At 57.2% G+C, this 19,091-nt stretch overlaps 1 protein-coding gene across 31 annotated transcripts in view; it reads right to left on the bottom strand.

Moving 5' to 3' along the window:
- Nucleotides 1-4,797: 4,797 nt before the first annotated feature.
- ATP2A3 (ATPase sarcoplasmic/endoplasmic reticulum Ca2+ transporting 3) overlaps nucleotides 4,798-19,091 on the bottom strand; it is a 37,642-nt gene continuing 23,348 nt past the window's right edge. For 7 of the 31 annotated variants that reach the window (XM_077969924.1, XM_077969919.1, XM_077969925.1 and 4 more), the window contains 10 exons: nucleotides 18,792-19,010; nucleotides 18,292-18,627; nucleotides 15,829-16,049; nucleotides 14,707-14,909; nucleotides 13,645-13,730; nucleotides 10,536-10,669; nucleotides 9,797-9,914; nucleotides 9,110-9,227; nucleotides 8,677-8,749; nucleotides 4,798-6,347 (listed from right to left, as the gene is read on the bottom strand). In XM_077969924.1, coding sequence (XP_077826050.1) covers nucleotides 6,287-6,347; nucleotides 8,677-8,749; nucleotides 9,110-9,227; nucleotides 9,797-9,914; nucleotides 10,536-10,669; nucleotides 13,645-13,730; nucleotides 14,707-14,909; nucleotides 15,829-16,049; nucleotides 18,292-18,627; nucleotides 18,792-19,010 — 1,569 coding nt within the window. In that variant the 3' untranslated portion in view covers nucleotides 4,798-6,286. Of the gene's footprint in view, nucleotides 6,348-8,417; nucleotides 8,476-8,649; nucleotides 8,767-9,109; nucleotides 9,228-9,796; nucleotides 9,915-10,535; nucleotides 10,670-13,644; nucleotides 13,731-14,706; nucleotides 14,910-15,828; nucleotides 16,050-18,291; nucleotides 18,628-18,791; nucleotides 19,041-19,091 lie in introns of all 31 variants that reach the window. The other 24 variants (XM_077969932.1, XM_077969918.1, XM_001092550.5 and 21 more) reach the window with 6 other exon arrangements.

The raw sequence follows: 19,091 nt of genomic DNA on the forward strand, positions 1-19,091 counted from the left end.
GTCCTGGCTAAATTTAGCGGCTCTGTGCAATGTGGAGGCTGGAGGCTGGCTGGAGCCCTCAAGGGAGCAGACACGGGTTCCAACAGGTCTCCTTAGTCACTCAGGGGCCTGAGGATGCCAGGACCATACCCCAGTCCAACCCTGACACCATCTGGGCCAGAGATTCCTCTGATGCCACACAGCCCCCTAGACCCTGACTGGAGAAGAGCCCTGGGCCAGCCTGGCAGAGGCTGTCAAGGGGAGGTTGGGGGAGGACCGACAGCTATGGGGAGGCCTGGGGAGTACAGCGCGGGCCCCCAGGTTTGGTATCTCCCATTGCCTGGACCTGGGCTGCTTCTCAGGCCTCTTCTATCCCCCAACTCTGGGTGTGACCTGGCTGAAGCCCCCCTCCCGTGTGTTTAAAGCGTCCCACCCTCCTGGTCCTCCGCCATCCCTCTGGGCCATTTCCCTTCATCCTTGGCCTCTCTCTGCCCTGGATTAAGAGAACTCCTGGGAGGCCAGGGCTGGTGGCTCATGTCTGTAATCTTGGCACTTTGGGAGGCTGAGGCAGGAGGATTGCTTGAGCTCAGGAGTTCGAGACCAGCCTGGGCAACATAGTGAAATCCCGTCTCTATAAAATATACAGAAAAAAAAATTAGCCGGGCATGGTGGTGCATGCGTATAGCCACCAGCTGCTTGGGAGGCTGAGGCGAGCAGACCACCTGAGGTCAGGAGTTCAAGACTGGCCTGGCCAACATGATGAAACCCCATCTCTACTACAAAGACAAAAATTAGCTAGGAGTGTTGGCAGGAGCCTGTAATCCTAGCTACTCGGGAGGCTGAGGCAGGAGAATTGCTTGAACCTGGGACAGGGAGATTGCAGTGAGCTGAGATTGAGCCACTGCACTCCAGCCTGGGGGATAAAGTAAAACTCAGTCTCAAGAAACAAAACAAAACAAAACAAAACAAAACAAAACAGAAAAAAAATAAGCTGGGCATGGTGGTGTATGTCCATAGTCCCCGCTACTTGAGAGGCTGAGGTGGGAGTATCTCCTGAGCCTGGGAGGTGGAGGCTGCAGCAAGCCGTGATCATGCTACTGTACTCCAGCTGGGTGACACAGCGAGAGCCTGTCTCAAAATAAATAAATTAAATAAAAATAAAGAGGACTCCTGTGGGCTGGGCTAGCATGTGGCCAGCATGGTGGCCACATCTACCTCCTCTCTGGCACTTATCTCTTTTTTTTCCTTTTCTTTTTTTTTTTTTTTTGAGACGGAGTCTCGCTCTGTCGCCCAGGCTGGAGTGCAGTGGCGCGATCTCGGCTCACTGCAAGCTCCGCCTCCCGGGTTCACGCCATTCTCCTGCCTCAGCCTCCCGAGTAGCTGGGACTACAGGCGCCCACAACCGCGCCCAGCTAATTTTTTGTATTTTTAGTAGAGACGGGGTTTCACCGTGGTCTCGATCTCCTGACCTTGTGATCTGCCCGCCTCGGCCTCCCAAAGTGCTGGGATTACAGGCGTGAGCCACCGCGCCCGGCCTTTTTTTTCCTTTTCTTTTCTTTTTTTTCTTTTGAGATGAAGTCTCACTCTGTCACCCAGGCTGGAGTGTGGTGGCACGATCTCAGCTTACTGCAACCTCCGCCTCCTGGGTTCAAGTGATTCTCCTGCCTCAGCCTCCCGAGTCGCTGGGATTACAGACATCCATCACCACACCTGGCTAATGTTTGTATTTTTAGTAGAGACCGGGTTTCACCACATTGGCCAGGCTGGTCTCGAACTCCTGACCTCGCGATCTGCCCACCTCGGCCTCCCAAAGTGCTGGGATTACAGGCGTGAGCCACAATGCCCGGCCTTTTTTTTTTTTTTCCTTCAAATCCAACTGTCTTGGGGTGTAGTTCACATGCAATAAAATGCTCCCCATGTTAGGCACACGGTTTGATGAGTTTTGACAAGTGCACCAGCCCCCTCCAAATCCATCAGCCTAGAACGCCCCCGCCTCCCGTTTGTGATCCATCTTTCCCCAGCACCCCCAGGCCCAGGCAGTCACTGACCCGCTTTGTCACTGCAGATTTGTGCAGCCTCGTCCAGAGCGTTAGGCAGGTGGAATCGGGCAGGAGGAGCTCATTTGTGTCTGGCCGCCTTTGCTCAGCCCAGTGGTTTAGGCTTCACGTGGCGGTTGCGTGCATCGATGGTTGGTTCCTCTCGGTTGCCTGGACATACTGCAGCTTGCTTATCCTTCATCAGTTCATGGACATCTGGGGCCTATGCTGGGTAAAGCCACTGTGGACACTCGGGGGCCTTTGTGCGCATGTCCAGCTTCCCTTCTCCTCCCTGCTCTGATTTTGTGCCTCCATTTCTCCTAACGCAGCCCCACCGGGGCCTCTCCCACCGCTGTGAGGACTGGAGCGTGGAGTCTGGGGAGCACAGAGTCCTGGTCTCTGGAGGGGCAGGGTCCCCAGGAGGATTTTGGTAGTTGCCAGTTAGAAGCGTGCCAGGGCTTGCCCCGGAATTCCCTCCTGGGTGAGCAGCTGTGAGGTAAGGAGACCTCTGTTTACCTTGGCCGCCCCATCCTGGCCTGTGGGCTCCATGCTGTGGGCTGGACAGAGTTGGACTCAGGCCGGCCTGGGTAGGGGTGGAGGCAGCGTGGCTGGGAAGCCTGGAGCCGACCGCCTCGTCCGCAGGACCCCCAGCCCATCTGAGCCTCACACCCTGCCTGGCCACCATGATGCAAGCTAGATGCTCAGATCACCAGAGGGCCTTGGGGACAGCATGACCTGCCCATTCTGGGCCTCGGGCTCCTCATCCGTAAATGGAGCCCTAGCCCTTGCCTGGCGCATCTCCCAGGGCTGGCTGAACACACCAGGAGATGAAGTGTATGAGAAGGTTCTGTGGTATGAGCGGTCTTACCGGTGGACCATGTGGAGGGAGGTGCCTTCTGCCTACCCTGGTTCCTGCTGTGAGCTAGGCGCCAACCCCAGGCCGCCTGCTAAGGAACCTGGGAGCTCCTGGGTTGGGGTGGGAGGGCTGCGCCACCATCACGCTGGCATCATGGACGTGCGATCCAAGCACCTGCACCCAGCCCCGTGCTCAAAAAGGCTCTGTGCTGGGGCCATTTCCCCTCATTCCCGGCCTCCTCCCTCTGCCCTGGATTAAGAGAATGCCTGGGGGCTGGCCCTGCCTCTCAAACACTGAGCACTTCTCCCCCGGTCCTGAGGGTTCTGAAACCACTACACCCACATGCCAGCCATGTGCCAACTCACTTCTACTGTGGCTGCTACTTCTGTTTTTCCTTTTTAAGGCAAACTGTACTGCAGTGTAATTCACAAACAATAAAATGCACCCATTTTAAGCACACGGTTTGGTGAATTTTAATGTTCTTTTTTTTTCTTTCTTTTTTTTTTTTTAAGACAGAGTCTTGCCCTGTCGCCCAGGCTGTGGCACGATCTCGGCTCACTCCAGCCTCCACCTCCTGGGCTCAAGTGATTCTCCTGCCTCAGCCTCCCGAGTAGCTGGGACTACAGGTGCCTGCCACCATGCCCGGCTAATTTTTGTATTTCTAGTACAGGCGGAGTTTTGCCATGTTGGCCAGGCTGGTCTTGAACTCCTGACCTCAAGTCCTTCACCTGCCTCGGCCTCCCAAAGTGCTGGGGTCACAGGCGTGAGCCACCGCACCTGGCCATAATGTTGAATGTTCTGGTGTCTTTGTAATTCTTGTCATTTTGGGTCAAAGGGCTCCAGGGTTTCATTTTTGCGACGGGCCCTGCAAATTATGTAGACAATCCTGCCTCTGGCCCTGTGGGCAGGGCCTGAGTCTCCTTCCCAGGACAGCTGAGTGCAGGATTAGATACCAAGCCTTCATGATGGGTTTTGGCCGTGGCGACTCCCTTCCCAGAGCCCCGGCTTCCAGGAAGTCAGGGCCACCTGGGTGAGTCGGCTCACCCCAGGCGGCCTGGCAGAGGTCCCTGGGTACTGTGAGCTGAGGGAAGCCTTGGGGAGGTGGTAGGTGTGAGGTGCATTTGAGCTGGTCTTGGAAGGGCCGGTGGGGATGGGATCCCGGGATCTGAGGAGGAGAGGGAGATTGAGCAGGAGAGCTGCAGCACCCACAGAAGAGCTGGGATTGAGGCTCCCCTGTGGGATGCAAAGGAGCCCCTGAGATTCAGGCTCCAGGCTCAGCCCTCCCCAGGCCCAATCATGGAACTCTCCCAACCTGTTTCCTCGGGGGTGACATGCAGATCATAAAATGCATAAAAGGGGCCGGACGAGGTCGCTCATGCCTGTCACCCCGGCACCTTGGGAGGCAAAGGCGGGCGGATCACCTGAGGTCAGGAGTTTGAGACCCGCCTGGCCAACATGGTGAAACCCTGTCTCTACTAAAAATACAAAAATTATCTGGCTGTGGCGGCACGTGCCTTCCCAGCTACTCGGGAGGTGGAAGTTGCAGTGAACTGAGATTGCACCACTGCACTCCAGCCTGGGCGACAGAGCGAGACTTCGTCTCAAAGAGCTACATAAACAAATGAAACAAAACAAAATGCATAAAAGGCCTTTGAACTCGTGCACAAATTGTGAACACCGTCCCTGTGAGGAGCAAGCATCCCGAAGCTGGGAGGCTGTGCAGGCGCCGCACCTGCCGCTCGAGTGTGGCTCTCCAGAGCCTTGTCTTGGAGGCCAAGAGAACAATCCTGGTGATGTGTGAACCCCCGAACTTTGCTCAGCGTTTCCTGGACTGGGTGTGGGCAGGTGGTAGGGCCCCAGGCAGACGCCCTGTAGATGGAGATGGCAGGACCACTCCCCAGGAAAACAGACACTGAGGATCCTCTGTTCCCCCAGACACACGACCTTTATTTCTCTACCAAACAGCATGTCAGCAGGTGGGTACAGGGCCCTGCTCCTGCTAAGACCTCCCCACCTCCCCCCAGGAAAGAAGCAGAGAATCTCTGCAGGCACCAGACTCCCCGCCTCCCCCACTGTTTCTCTCACTGGCCCCCTAGAACCTGCGAGAGGAAGGAGGGGGGAGGTATGGGGGAGGGGGCTACAGAACATGGAGCCCATTGGTCTGCAAGGTAGGCTGAGGGGCTTTGGATGTGGGGGACTAGGAAAGGGATGTGAGTCTTGATTTACATATAAAATCATCAGTCCGCACACTCTCTAGGAGGGGCCAAGACATAGGGACAGCCCTTGGCACAGGTTTCCGCTATCCCTCACTAATTGTTGCCAAAGTAGCAAAAGCTGAGTTAAGAGAAAAATTCTGTCCATCAAAGGCCATCTTCCTCTCATCTGACATGATGCGTTCCTCCAGCAGGGGGGGAGGGAGAGCAGGTGCCCTTGGGGAATCAGCCATCTTTAGTGACATCCTTTCGGCTCATGGGTGTCGTGTGGAGGGGGTGAGGAGTGTGACCAAGAGTCCAGGAGAGCCCACCAGGCTCAGAGGCCCCCAGCTGTGTACAGTGCAGCAGCCGCACCCTGGGTTGGTAGAAGGGCGCCACGGGCAGGACCCTGAGGATGCCAGGGGTCTCAGGTACCAGGGACGTGGGTGGTGAGTTGGACCTCTGCATGGCAGACGAGGCGGCAGTGACCCTGAACGTCTCCTGCTCTCAGGACGGGGAACCCTGAGTCCAGGAGGCGAGTGGGGCTGAGGCAGGTCAACTAGACTTTCCCAGCTTGTCTCCCGGGAAAAGCCATCTTCGCTCTGCCCCTCCTCCTGGCTCCTTGTGTCGGTCTCTCTGACCCTTCACCCCCCGGGCCCTGCACATATAAACAGAAGCAGCCTGAAGCTCTCAGAAGCCGACTTTGTGGAAGCAGAGCGGAGTGGAGGGGGCTGCCCGCTCTCGCTGTACACAGCTGGGCCCAGATGGCCCCTTCTGATCCCTCAGGGCTGACCCAGTCCCAGACCAGGCACGAAGGGAGGGGTCGGAGCCAGTAAGACGGACCCCCAGGAGTCCTCCGTCCGTGCAGAGGCACCAGTCACCAAGTGAAGGTCCAGCTTCCAAGCAAGGGGGAGCAAGCTCCAGGCAGACTCGTGATTTGGGGGTGGGGGGACCCCGGATCTCTGGGTGTGCTGCCAGCTCTGGCTACTTGGCTGCCCCCTCCCAGCCTGCAGCTCCTGGGCCAGAGCTGCAGAGCGGGGAACTTCCCAGGAGAGTCCAAGACACAGGAATTACAGAGCTCCCAGGCCAGACGGAAGTGGGGACAGAGACCCCAGGACGGGGCCTGGGGATGGCGGTTCTGGCCTCGGGCCTATCATCTCTCCGGCGGGAAGTGGGCGAGTGTGGTGGCAGGGGTGGGGGCGGAGGCGAACGCATGGACACCGTCAGTCTGAAGCACACACCGGAGACTCCACTCCGTTCCCTGCGCTCACTTCTGGCTCTTTTCTGGAAGAAAAACCCGAGAGCGTGTTAAGATGTATGCATAAGGGCACACATCCAGGCAGGTTCCTTCCAGCCCCTTCCCAGCCCCTTCCATCCTCCACTTCTCCCAGGACAGCCCCAGGCTCCCATGGCCTCCCTTACTCCAGACCTCAGTCTACCCCCGCCCCAGCAGACCCCCACGCTGCAGCCAGGATCCTGCTCTACAGGACACATCCCTGCAACGTCCCCTACACCTCCTTCTCTCCGCTGTTCCATCAACGCCCCCAAACCCTCCAGTACATACTCTCCGGGTTTTCATTTTGGGGAGTCACTACCCACCATTGTAAGGTTCAGACACCAGGCTCATCCTTGCTTCTCTTACCCATCACACACACCCAGGCCCGATTTCGCCCAAATTGCGAGAGCTCATCTCTCCCGCTGCCTTCCCCCGCCAGGACTCAGGGCCTGCTGCTCTGCCCCCAGCCCCAGTCTTACCTTCCCATCATCCTTCTGCCCCTAGCATCAAGCAAAAGCCCAAATCCAGTCCCAACACCTCATTTCATGGTTCCTCACTGTCCTCAGAGTAAACTCTAAGCCCGCCTGTAACCTCCCAGATCTGTCCCCCCCAGCCACCACAGCCCAGCCCCCAGGCCTCCCCTGACAGCTGCTCAGCCACACCTGGGCAGAGCCAGGAGGTAGGGCAAGAGGACCGCCCCCAGTCCCCAGGGCTGACCCAGGAGCCAAACTTCTCCCTAGGACACATCCCTCGTAAATGACATAAATCATGGGGAAGCCACAAGCATCGGGCTTCAGAAAAACTTCCCTAAAAGGCCACCCGGCTGGCTTGGGAGCGCAAAGGGTCCTGCTCTCACCCCCGCCCCGTCTGGCTTTAGGAGGCCCCAGGGACTGCAGCGGCGCTGGGCAGGGCTGTCTGGGCTTCCAGCGAGCACATTCCTTGGGGTGCCTCCACCCCACCCCTCAGATGGAGCTGCAGGTACCCAGCCTGTGTCTGTCCTCCAGCAGCCAGGCACCACCTTTCCAAGCCAAACTTCACAGGGGCCACCGCCAACATCTCAAGGAGGTGGAGGTAGAGGTGCTGCAGGGGCCAGCTCCCCGGGGCCAGTTCCCCAGGGCCAGAGCTCTGCCCGCTCCCCAGGTCTGTTCAATGCCGCTTGCCCACCTCCTGGTGTTAGTCTCAACCCCTCATTTTTGGGGAGGGTGGGGGACGGAGTCTCACTCTGTCCCCCCCGGCTGGAGTGCAGTGGCTCAATCTCAGCTCACTGCAACCTCTGCCTCCCGAGTTCAAGCGATTCTACGACCTCAGCCTCATGAGTAGCTGGGATTACAGGCACCTGCCACCACATCCAGCTAATTTTTGTATTTTTAGTAGAGACTGGGTTTCACCATGTTGACCAGGCTGGTCTTGAACTCCTGACTCAGGTGATCCTCCCACCTCAGCCTCCCAAAGTGCTGGGATGACAGGCGTGAGCCACTGCGTCCGGCCCGTTAGTCTTACCCCCTCTTGCCTGTCCTCCATGGTTGACACAGTCCCTCGTTGTCCTTACACTCCTCCCGTGCTTCCCCACTGCCCTGAGGACAGTGTCCAGGGTCTCTACCTTGGCACTCAAGGCCTCACCCCCTCTGCCCTCCACTCTGAACGTCAGCATCTGTGCTCACCCAGCCCTGTTCCACCAGGTTCAATCCTGTTCTTTCCAACCACTGCGTTAACCTCAAAACCTTGAGAAACTCCCCTTCACTCCCCCACAGGCTTGCCTTGCTGAGTGCCCACCTGCACCCTCAACGCAGTCCCTACATGTGTCTGGCCACTCCCTGGACAGGCCAGCTCCCTTGCTCAGCCCCTAGGGAATGACAGACATAGCTCCCTTGCTCAGTCCCTAGGGAATGACAGACGTGTGATCTATTTATAATCCCTCCACCCCCTCCCCTGGGGCACATTCCTGACAGAGGTGGCCCCCAACGACCCAGCTGCCCCAATGCAGGCCTCAGTCACTGCCCAGCCCAACCTAGGCCCCCGCACCGCAGTTCAGCCACACAGCCACTGCCTCTGCGTAAATCCCAGGAACGGGAGCTCACCCCGGCTTCCTCCCTCTCTGAGCGGCTCTGACAGCGAGATGATGCTGTGCCCCTGGCCCTGGGAGGTTCAGAATCACCCACTCTCAGAATCCACCTGGCAGAGGCAGGTGGATGGACCCCATGTCCCAGCCCACTTCTCTCCGGCCTGACACCTGCCATCCTGTCCTCTCCACTCCGGGGTTAAGGCAGACCCAGAGCTGTGAGCTCAGAAACAACCCTCCCCTTGACCCACCCACAAGGTGACACCAAAGAGGCCAACCCGGTGTGGTCTGAGGTCCAAGAGGCGGTCATCGGCTGCCTACTCCAGGCCTGCGAGACTGTCCTGAGAATGCCTGGATAAAGACAGGCCAGGTGCAGAGGGGTCAGAGGTCGAGGCCCAGAAGAGCACGCAGTGCCCTGGCCATGCAGGGAGTGGCAGGTGAAGACACTGAGGCAGTGCGGCCCGAGAGGTGCTTCCATTGCTGGCCCAGGACCCCTGCAGTGCAAGACCCTGCAGACACCTTGGGTCCCAGTCACCAGAGTCCCTTCATGCCCTCCGCTTGGAGATCCAAGAACGCCTCCCCCGCATGTAGACACAGAGGCTCTGCGCACCGCACCCACGGCGTCCGCTGCAGCCCAGGAGCAGAGGGGGTGGGGAGGCAGGCTGGAGGCGGGTGGGCAGCAGAGTGGGTGGGAGGGGGCCTCCCACTCACCGTCCACGTGGTTCCGGGACAGGTACTTGAAGGCCTCATCCAGCAGGACGACAGGCAGAGATATCTGGAGCACCACCACCCACTGGCGCCCGCTCAGAGGAGTCACCTGGAAAATGAGCTGGCGGGGAGGGGAAGGGAGGTTTGGTGAAAGGAAGGACTGGCTGTCCCATGCCCCAGCCGTCCGCCGGCCTTATCCCCCTGGGCTCTGACGGACTCTTATCCCCCTGGGCTCTGACGGACTCTTATCCACCTGAGCTCTGACGGACTCTTATCGCCCTGGGCTCTGATAGACTCTTCGTGAGCACTCCTAAGAACCTCCTGGATGTACCCCCCGATCTTTGTCCACTCAGCTTCCTCTGCCTCAAGGGCCCTCCCCTGCCCTTGCCCACTGGGCCAACTCCCATCCATACTGTTGGGAGGCGGGAGAATTCTGCCCTGGGAAAGTTCGTCCTTCCTTCCACCCCAGCCTGGGCACAGTCCCTTCAGCAAGGGGTGTCCCTCTCTTCCATTCCCAAGTCTGGGAGCTCCTGAAGGTAGGGCCACATCTGGAGGTGGTGGCTGGCCAGACCCCTCACCTCCCTCTCCTCCAGGTGGTTTCCATTGCAGGGGGGCCAGAGGGGCCCAGCGACCAGCCCAGGGCCTGTGATGTCCAGGGACCAGGGCAGTGGGACAGACGGGGTGACTCACAGGCAGGGGCGGCACGAGCAGGATGAGGAAGTGCAGGGCCATGGACATGGCCACAGCCGCCAGCAGCCAGGGGTTCATCCAGGGTGGCATCCGAAGCAGCGACTGGTTCTCCGAGACGCTGCCAAGGCACAGGGCGCTCCCCTTAGGCTGGGGTGCAGGGAGGCCCTGCCATGGGCACCCACCCCTGTGGGAGGAGCCTCACCACTTCTCCAGCAGTGCATCGCCGTTGCCCGCTCAGCCCGCCAGGGCCTGTCCCAGGCTGGGACCCCTTTCTCTGTCCCTCAGACCTAATCTTGGCTTATTTCTTCAGACCCCAGTTTCAGCCCTCTTTGTCCCCGAGACCCCAATCCGGTCCCCACAGACCCTCAGAATCCCCTCTGGGCCTCTCTGACCCTTAGACCCCAATCCTGGTCCCCAAATCTTTGGATCCCAATCTTGGACCCCTCTGACCCCCAGACCCTAATCCTGGACCCTACTTGGCCCCAGACCTCAGTTCTGGACCCCTCTAACTCCCAGACCTCAGTCCTGGACTCACGTGACCCCTGGAACCCAATGCTGGACCCTTGACACTCTGATCCCAATCCTGAACTCCCCAAACATCAGATCCCAATCCTGGACCCTCTTGACTGGTACACCCCAATCCTGAACCCCTGACCCTCAGACACTGATACTGGAACCCCCAACCCTCACAACTGGCATCAGTCCAAGGCCCCAGCTCCAGGCCCTGTGCCCAGCCCACCTGTTGAGGGCATTGCACATTTCAATGGTCACAAGCACGGACAAGGCCATGGTGGTGGGGAAGCGCGACTCGAACACCTCACAGTCGACGCCGGCAAAGAGTGGGTTGTCTTCAGAGCACTTCAGGAAGTTCCTCTGGGGGCACCGTGGCAGGTAGAGAAAGCAGCAGGTCAGGCGAGGGGCTGGTGGGTGGGAGGGAAGCCTTACCCTGCCCTTGGCCCATGCCTGGGCACAACCAGCACACAAAATGCCATCATGGGGTGGGCTGGGGATCCCCGGAGGGGAGCAGGGTTGGGGCAGCGGTGGCAAGATGCACCGTGCCAGGGAGAAGCAAGGGTACAGAGTGGGAAAGGCAGAATGTTCTGGAGCAGGAGTGCAGTGGCTCAGAAGGAGAACAGCTGGCATTAGCCTGGGGAGGCTAGCGGGACCCTGGAGACCACTGAATAGGGAACTGCATGGCTAATTTTTGTATATGTAGTAGAGATGGGGTTTCATCATATTGGTCAGGCTGGTCTCGATCTCCTGACCTCAAGTGATCCACCTGCCTCGGCCTCCCGAAGTGCTGGGATTACAGGCGTGAGCCACTGTGCCTGGCCTTGTTTGTTTTGGAGACAAGGTCTCACTCCCATTGCCCAGGCTGGAGTGCAGTGGCGCGATCTCAGCTCACTGTAGCCTTGACTTCCTGGGCTCAGGTGGTTGTCCCACCACAGCCTCCCAAGTAACTGAGACTCCAGGCCTGAGCCGTCGCTGTTGGCTAAGTTTTGTATTTTTTAATAGAGATGGGGTTTCGCCATGTTGCCCAGGCTGTTCTCAAATTCCTGGGCTCAAATGATCCACCCACCTTGGCCTCCCGGAGTGCTGGGATTACAGGTGTGAGCGGCCACACATTTTTATTTGGTGCTGAATATAAAGAAGGGAAAACCTCCTGAACTTTGAACCTGAGTCTGCCCACCCAGTGACCAAGGAGGACCAAATCCTCCTGCCAATTGTGCCAGTTTTCAGGCCTCACCCTGCCACATCTCAATGGCCTATCCATACATGTACACACAAATTAGCCAGGCATGATGGCGGGTGCCTGTAATCCCAGCTGCTCGGGAGGCTGAGGCAGGAGCATCGCTTGAACCCGGGAGGTGGACGTTGCAGTGAGCCAAGCTCGTGCCACTGCACTCCAGCCTGGGCGACAGAGCGAGACTCTGTCTCAAAAAAATAAATAGATAAAAATGTATCAATGGGTCTGTTGCTCTTGCCATAAATGCCCTGCCCAGTGATTCTGGGTTTCACCAGTAAGCACCTGCCACACACACACAGTATCCCCCAGGTCACTGGTCTCACTGTGGCCTCCAGAATTATTCATTAGAAGGTGTGCTGGGGGCCGGGCACGGTGGCTCACGCCTGTAATCCCAGCACTTTGGGAGGCCGAGACGAGCGAATCATGAGGTCAGGAGATCGAGACCATCCTGGTGAACACGGTGAAACCCCGTCTCTACTAAAAATATAAAAAATTAGCCAGGCGTGGTGGCGGGTGCCTGTAATCCCAGCTACTCAGGAGGCTGAGGCAGGGGAATCACTTGAACCCAGGAGATGGAGGTTGCAGTGAGCCAAGATCGTGCCACTGCACTCCAGCCTGGGCGACACAGTGAGACTCCATCTCAAAAAAAAAAAGAAAAAAAAAGAAGGTGTGCCGGGCTGGAGCTTCTGCCTCACAGGCACGTGGAGAGCCCTGGAGGAGCCCATTTCTACTGGTGAGGCCATTGCTCTGCCCACTCCTTCTCTTTGCCTGCCTGTCTATTTTGTATTCACTATATCCTGCAAGACCTCCTTTAGTTTTCTTCTCTTTTCTTTTTTTTTTTTTTTGAGACTGCGTCTTGCTCTATCGCCAGGCTGGAGTGCAGTGGTGCAATCTCGACTCACTGCAACCTCCGCCTCCCAGGTTCAAGCGATTCTCGTGCCTCAGCCTCCCGAGTAGCTGGGAAAACAGGCATCTGCCACCACGCCTGGGTAATTTTTGTATTTTTAGTAGAGACAGGGTTTCACCATGTTGGTCAGGCTGGTCTTGAACTCCTGACCTCAAGTGATCGGCCCACCTCGGCCTCCCAAAGTGCTGGGATTACAGGCGTGAGCCACCACCCCAGGACGTGTTCTTTTTTTTTTAGAGACAGGGTCTTCCTCTGTTACCAAGGCTGAAGTGCAATGGTGCAATCACGGCTCACTTCAGCTGTGACCTCCTGGGCTCAACTGATCCTCCCACCTCAGCCTCCCAAGAAGCTACAGGCACACATCACTGTGCCTGGCTAATTTTTACTTTTTTTTTTTTTGGTAGAGATGGGGTCTCACTATGTTGCCCAGGCTGGTCTCAAACTCCTGGGCTCAAGTGATCTGCCTACCTTGGCCTCCCAAAGCACTAGGATTACAGGTGTCAGCCACCGTGCCTGGCCTCCCCTCGATTTTTTTTTTTTTTTTCTTGAGATGGAGTCTCACTCTCTCACCCAAGCTGGAGTGCAGTGGTAAGATCTTGGCTCACTGCAACCTCCGCCTCCCGGGTTCATGTGATTCTCCTGCCTCAGCCTCCCGAGTAGCTGGGATTACAGGCGTGCACCACCACGCCCAGCTAATGTTTGTATTTTTAATAGAGATGGGGTTTCATCACGTTGGCCAGGCTGGTCTCGAACTCCTGACCTCAGGTGGTCTACCCACCCCGGCCTCCCAGAGTGCTGGGATTATAGGCGTGAGGCACTGCGCCCGGCCCTCCCCTCCATTCTTGATCTCCTCAGTTTGACCCTCTGCCTAAAGTCCTACCATTTAGGGGCTCATTCCTCTGAGGCCTCTACGTTTTAGGGGTCCTCTGATGAAGGTAAGATACATCTGGCAGTGGGGCCCTTGGTCCCCGCTAACTGACTGGGATGCGGAGGGGCCTTTTGGCTTGGGGGGCCGTGCTGGTGTCTCTGGGTTTCCAGCGGGCTCTGAGCCTGGTTCCCTAGGTGGGGATGTTTATTCGTGTATAGTGAGTGGGGAAGGACACTGCAGGCCCCCCATGCGGCTCTGGACCCATCTCCCCTGGAACTCCAACAGCTCGAGCTGTAAGTTCAACTCCCTGGCCATCCCTTGCTCACCAGCTGGTAGAAGTTGACGTGAGGTCCCTCGGCATCATACAGGAACCACCAGGTGGCAGCAGCCACTGTGGCCAGGCCTACGTACACTGCGGGGAGGGGAGGAGACTGGCTGTAGAGAATGGCGGTGGCTTTCTGGCATCTGTTTCCCCTGCCTAATAATTCCCTGAATTCCGGCAGGGAGCCACCCTTTTCCTCTCTAAGCCATGTGGTTTGCAGGCACCTCCCCTTGATGCCAGTGGTGAGCCCTGGCTGGTCAATCAGCATCTGCCATAACCTGGGCCACAGTGATTGGAGATTAGCAGGTGACCCTGTGTGGGCCGATGAGAACAGGCCTGCTGAGACTTTTTGTTTTTGAGACGGAGTCTCGCTCTGTCGCCCAGGCTGGAGTACAGTGGTGCCATCTTGGCTCACTGCAACCTCTGCCTCCTGGGTTCAAGCGATTCTCCTGCCTCAGCCTCCTGAGTAGCTGGGATTACTGGCACCTGCCATCACACCTGGCTAATTTTTGTATTTTTAGTAGAGATGGGGTTTAACCATGTTGGCCAGGCTGGTCTCGAACTCCCGAGCTCAGGTGATCTGCCAGCCTTGGCCTCCCAAAGGGCTGGGGTTACAGGTGTGAGCCACGTGTTGGCTGGGCTGGTCAAACTGACCTCAGGTGATCTGCCCACCTTGGCCTCCCAAAGTGCTGGGGTTACAAGTGTGGGCCATCATGCCCAGCCCAGGCCTGAGACTTTTATTATACTACCAGGAGAGCAGTATGATAAAAGGCTCTCTCTTCTGCTGAATTTGGGGTTGTAATGGAGTGAGCATGATGGCTGGGGCTGCAGCAGCCATTCTGCTACCATGAGGGACACGGGCCTGAGAATGAAGCTGAGGCAGTGCCAAAATATGCTAGTGATACTGAGACCCAGATCCAGCCGTGCCTGGTCTTTTCCATTACATGAGCCCGTACAGTTTCTCCTGGTACAAGCCAGGCTGAGTCACACCGCCTGCACCTTGCAAGCCTGATACAAGGCTCTTAGGAAGCTGAGGAACGCCACGGAGGGCTCAGGCCCCACTCACCTCCGATAGCCAGGTATCGGAAGAAGAGCCAGCCACTGATGAGGGCTTCTCGGGGGTTCCGGGGCAGCTTCTCCATGATGTCCAGGTCTGGCGGGTTGAAGCCCAGAGCCGTGGCAGGTAGGCCGTCTGTCACCAGGTTCACCCAGAGAAGCTGCACAGGGATCAGGGCTTCGGGCAGGCCCAGAATTGCCGTGAGGAAGATGCTGGAACAGAGTCATGGGCTCTAGCCCCCAGTAGGCCCAGCCCCCACCAGACGGAGGCTCCAGCTCTTGCTCAGACCCAAGGCTGGGAGCTCACCCACTGTCTCCAGGGCAGCCCCTCCTTCCTCCGCTAGCTCTGATGTGAAGGGTGTGTATACACAGCTCTGCCTCGGGCCTGGCCAGCCCTGCCTTCCCCAGTCCCAGGTCTGGATCCTGGACATACCTGCTCTTTACGCCTAGCAGAGGCCAGGTACACACACACACACACACACACACGAAGACGGCATGCCCAAGCATCAGACATGTGCAAAAACCTAGCACGTGCCACACCATCCTGCAAACACAAGCAAACACCTACACGTCTGCCGTGAGGTGCAGAGATCCAAAATCCATCCATGGCCAGCAACACACATGCTCACCACTCCCCACAGGCATCCACACGTGTGAATACAAGCGTGTGCACAGTCACACGCCGGCACACATACTTCTGCCTGTACTCACGCTCAAAACGCACAAGGGCACACATGCATACATACACACGTTACACGCACCTCTCAGGCACTCAGGCCACGTGCACACACACACACATCCGCACACGGACACACACATGACTGCCTAAAGGTGTGGATTTTCTCTCATCTTGCTAATCTGCAAGTGGGAAGTTGGTGGCTGGAGGGCTGAGAGGCGGCTCTTCAGGCACCTCCTTGGGTGCTGGGGTGACCATGATCCAGAGGTCACCAGGGCCTCTGGAGAATGACGAGGTGTTCACTGTCCACTCCAAGGTGGGACCCTGGAAGGCCCCAGCCAGGGTAGGGCACAGGCCCCTCCATCCCTGCAGCTCGGCCGAGGAACAGGCATTTTCCCCGTCTCAGGGGCACAGAGCAGATTGACAGGGCCGCGAGGAGGGAGTGCCCGGCCTCACCAGACGACCTCGCCAACATTGGAGGAGATGAGGTAGCGGATGAATTGCTTCATGTTGTTGTAGATGGCCCGGCCCTCCTCCACCGCAGCCACGATGGAAGCAAAGTTGTCATCGGACAGCACCATCTCTGCCGCCGACTTGGCCACGGCCGTGCCTGAGCCCATGGCGATCCCGATCTCTGCTTTCTTCAGGGCCGGTGCGTCGTTTACTCCGTCACCAGTCTGTGGACCAGGTCAGGTAGGGCTGTGCCTGAGAAACTTCCCTTCCACCTCCCCATCTCCTCTCAGCTCAGCCCACACCCAGTCTTAGGGGATGTCCCAAAGGAAGCAGACAGCTGGACAGAACAAATGGTGGGCTCAAGAATGAACTTAGAAACTGGGCAGAGGATGAGGCTGAGGAGAAGGCAAGGGGTGCAGACCAGGACAAAGTTGGGGAGAATATCAAGCGTGAGGTCAGGGAAGACGATGGGGATGACGGTGAGTCAGCAATGAGGGTAGGGATGCAGTCGAGGTTGGATGTGGGGTGGAAACTGAGGTGAGGGAGAAAGCTGAGGTCAAGTCAGGAATGAAGTCAAGGGGATGGCCCAGGTAAAGAGACAGGCAGGTGCTGCAGTCAAGTCGAAGATCGAGGCAAAAGCAGGGGCCAAGTCAAGGTCCACATGAGGAGTGATGGCAAATGACATGAAGTCTGGAGTTGCGGTCAAGGTCAAATTGAAAGCCAGGCTGGGTACGGTGGCTCACGCCTGTAATCCTAGCACTTTGGGAGGCTGAGGCAGGCGGATCACAAGGTCAAGAGGTCGAGACCACCCTGGCCAACATGATGAAACCCTGTCTCTAGCAAAAATAAAAAAATAAACTGGGCATGGTGGCTGACGCCCATAGTCCCAGCTACTCAGGAGGCTGAGGCAGGAGAATCGCTTGAACCCAGGAGGCGGAGGTTGCAGTGAGCTGAGATAGCGCCATTGCACTCCAGCTTGGGTGACAGAGCGAGACTCTGTCTCAAAAAAAAAAAAAAGCTATAATCTGATACAACAATGCAGACAGATCTCAAAAAAGCCCAAAACCAAAACAGTCCATACAGTATGATTCCATTCATTTGAAAATCTAGGGCAGATAAAACTCATAAACGGTGGAAAAAATCAAAAGAGTGATCGCCGTTGTGTGACAAAGGACAGAGATGGGGAAGGAGTGTGTGGGAACTTCATGAGTTGATAGTAATGTGTCATATCTCTTTTTTTTTTGGAGATGGGGTCTCAAACTCCTGGGCTCAAGCAATCCTCCTGCCTTGGCCTCCCAAAGTGCTGGAATTACAAGCATGAGCCACCATGCCTGGCATTTTCCTATCTTGAATAAGGCTGTGAGTTACACAGGTGTGAGCATGTTCCTAAACTCATCAGACGATACAGTGAAGATCTGTGTGTTTCATCGAAGGCAAATTTTACCTCAAAAAGGAAAAACAGAACCATAAACAACATTGCTCTGTGGTTAATATGTATTCTAAAGTAGGTGAGGAGGAAGTATACCGATATCTGCAACTGACTTTGAAATACACTTAAGAGGCCGGGCGCGGTGGCTCAAGCCTGTAATCCCAGCACTTTGGGAGGCCGAGATGGGCGGATCACGAGGTCAGGAGATCGAGACCATCCTGGCTAACACGGTGAAACCCCGTCTCTACTAAAAATACAAAAAAAAAATTAGCCGGGCGAGGTGGCGGGCGCCTGTAGTCCCAACTACTCGGGAGGCTGAGGCAGGAGAATGGCGTGAACCCGGGAGGCGGAGCTTGCAGTGAGCTGAGATCCGGCCATTGCACTCCAGCCTGGGCGGCAGAGCGAGACTCCGTCTCAAAAAAAAAAAAAAAAAAAAAAAAAAGAAATACACTTAAGAAAGGATAGGCTAGGGATGGGCAAAGAATGGCTGGATGGACAGATATGTGATAAAGCAAACACAATAAAATGTTAGTTGTAGAATCTAGATGACAGATATGTAGGTGTTCAGAATAAAATTATTATTATTATTTTCAGATGGAGTCTCACTCTGTCACCCAGGCTGGAGTGCAGTGGCGCAATCTCGGCTCACTGCAACCTCTGCCTCCCGGGTTCAAGCAATTCTCCTGCCTCAGCCTCCCGAGTAGCTGTGATTACAGGTATGTGCCACCAGGCCCGACAAATTTTTGTACTTTTAGTAGAGACGGGGCTTCCTCATGTTGGTGAGGCTGGTCTCGACACTCCTGACCTCAAGTGATCTGCCCACCTCAGCCTCCAAAGTGCTGAGATTACAGGCGTGAGCCACCGCGCCTGGCCCAGAATAACATTATTTAAATTTCTCTTTGTATTTGAATTTTTTGGTAATAAGATGTTAGAGAAGGTAAGAAGGAGGCAGAGGGGAGAGTTGCCCGGCTTGCTTCTTTCCACGCCCTGTGGCCCCGCTCATCACCCGCTCCTGGGGCTCCAGGCTGTGGCCTCACCATGGCGGTGATCTCGTTAAAGGACTGCAGGTTCTCCACGATGCGGGACTTGTGTGCGGGCTCCACGCGGGCGAAGCAGCGGGCGGTGCGGCAGGCATGGCGCTGCTGCTCGGGGCTGAGGTCATCAAACTCGCGGCCTGTGTAGGCCTTGCCCGCCACGTCTTCCGTGTCCCCAAAGATGCCAAGCCTGCGGCAGATGGCCACGGCAGTGCCTTTGTTATCGCCCGTGATCATGACCACGCGGATGCCCGCCTGGTGGCAGCGTGTGATGCAGGCAGCCACCTCAGGCCGCGGCGGGTCCAGCATGCCCACGCAGCCCACGAAGGTCAGGTCCGTCTGTAGGGAGGGGGCAGATTCAAGCGGTGCCTGAGACCATCCCTGACCTACCACCAGCCCAGCTGCTGCAAGGAGACTTGGCTCCCGCACCCGCCCCATACTGCGGGGAGAGTCGGCTCCCGCACCCGCCCCATACTGCAGGGAGAATCGGCTCCCGCACCCACCTCATACTGCACAAACTTGCTGCAGTCGTCCAGCTCCATGTCCTCCTTCCTCGGGGGCACGTCCCGGGTCGCCAGTGCCAGGCAGCGCAGCGTGTCTGAGCCTGAGCCCCAATCCCGGATCTTTGCCAGGATCTGCTCCCTGGAGGCGGGGGTCAGGGGTGCTGTGTGGCTCCCCACGCGGACTGAGCTACAGCGCTCGATCACACTCTCAGGGGCCCCCTGCGAGGCAGGGAGAGGGAGAGGAGGCAACTCGTCAGTCAGGAGCCCTCCCCTCCCTCCTGCCCAAACTCAGGAAACGGA

Source organism: Macaca mulatta, chromosome 16 (genome assembly GCF_049350105.2).
Source record: "Macaca mulatta isolate MMU2019108-1 chromosome 16, T2T-MMU8v2.0, whole genome shotgun sequence".
Lineage (NCBI taxonomy): Eukaryota > Metazoa > Chordata > Mammalia > Primates > Cercopithecidae > Macaca > Macaca mulatta.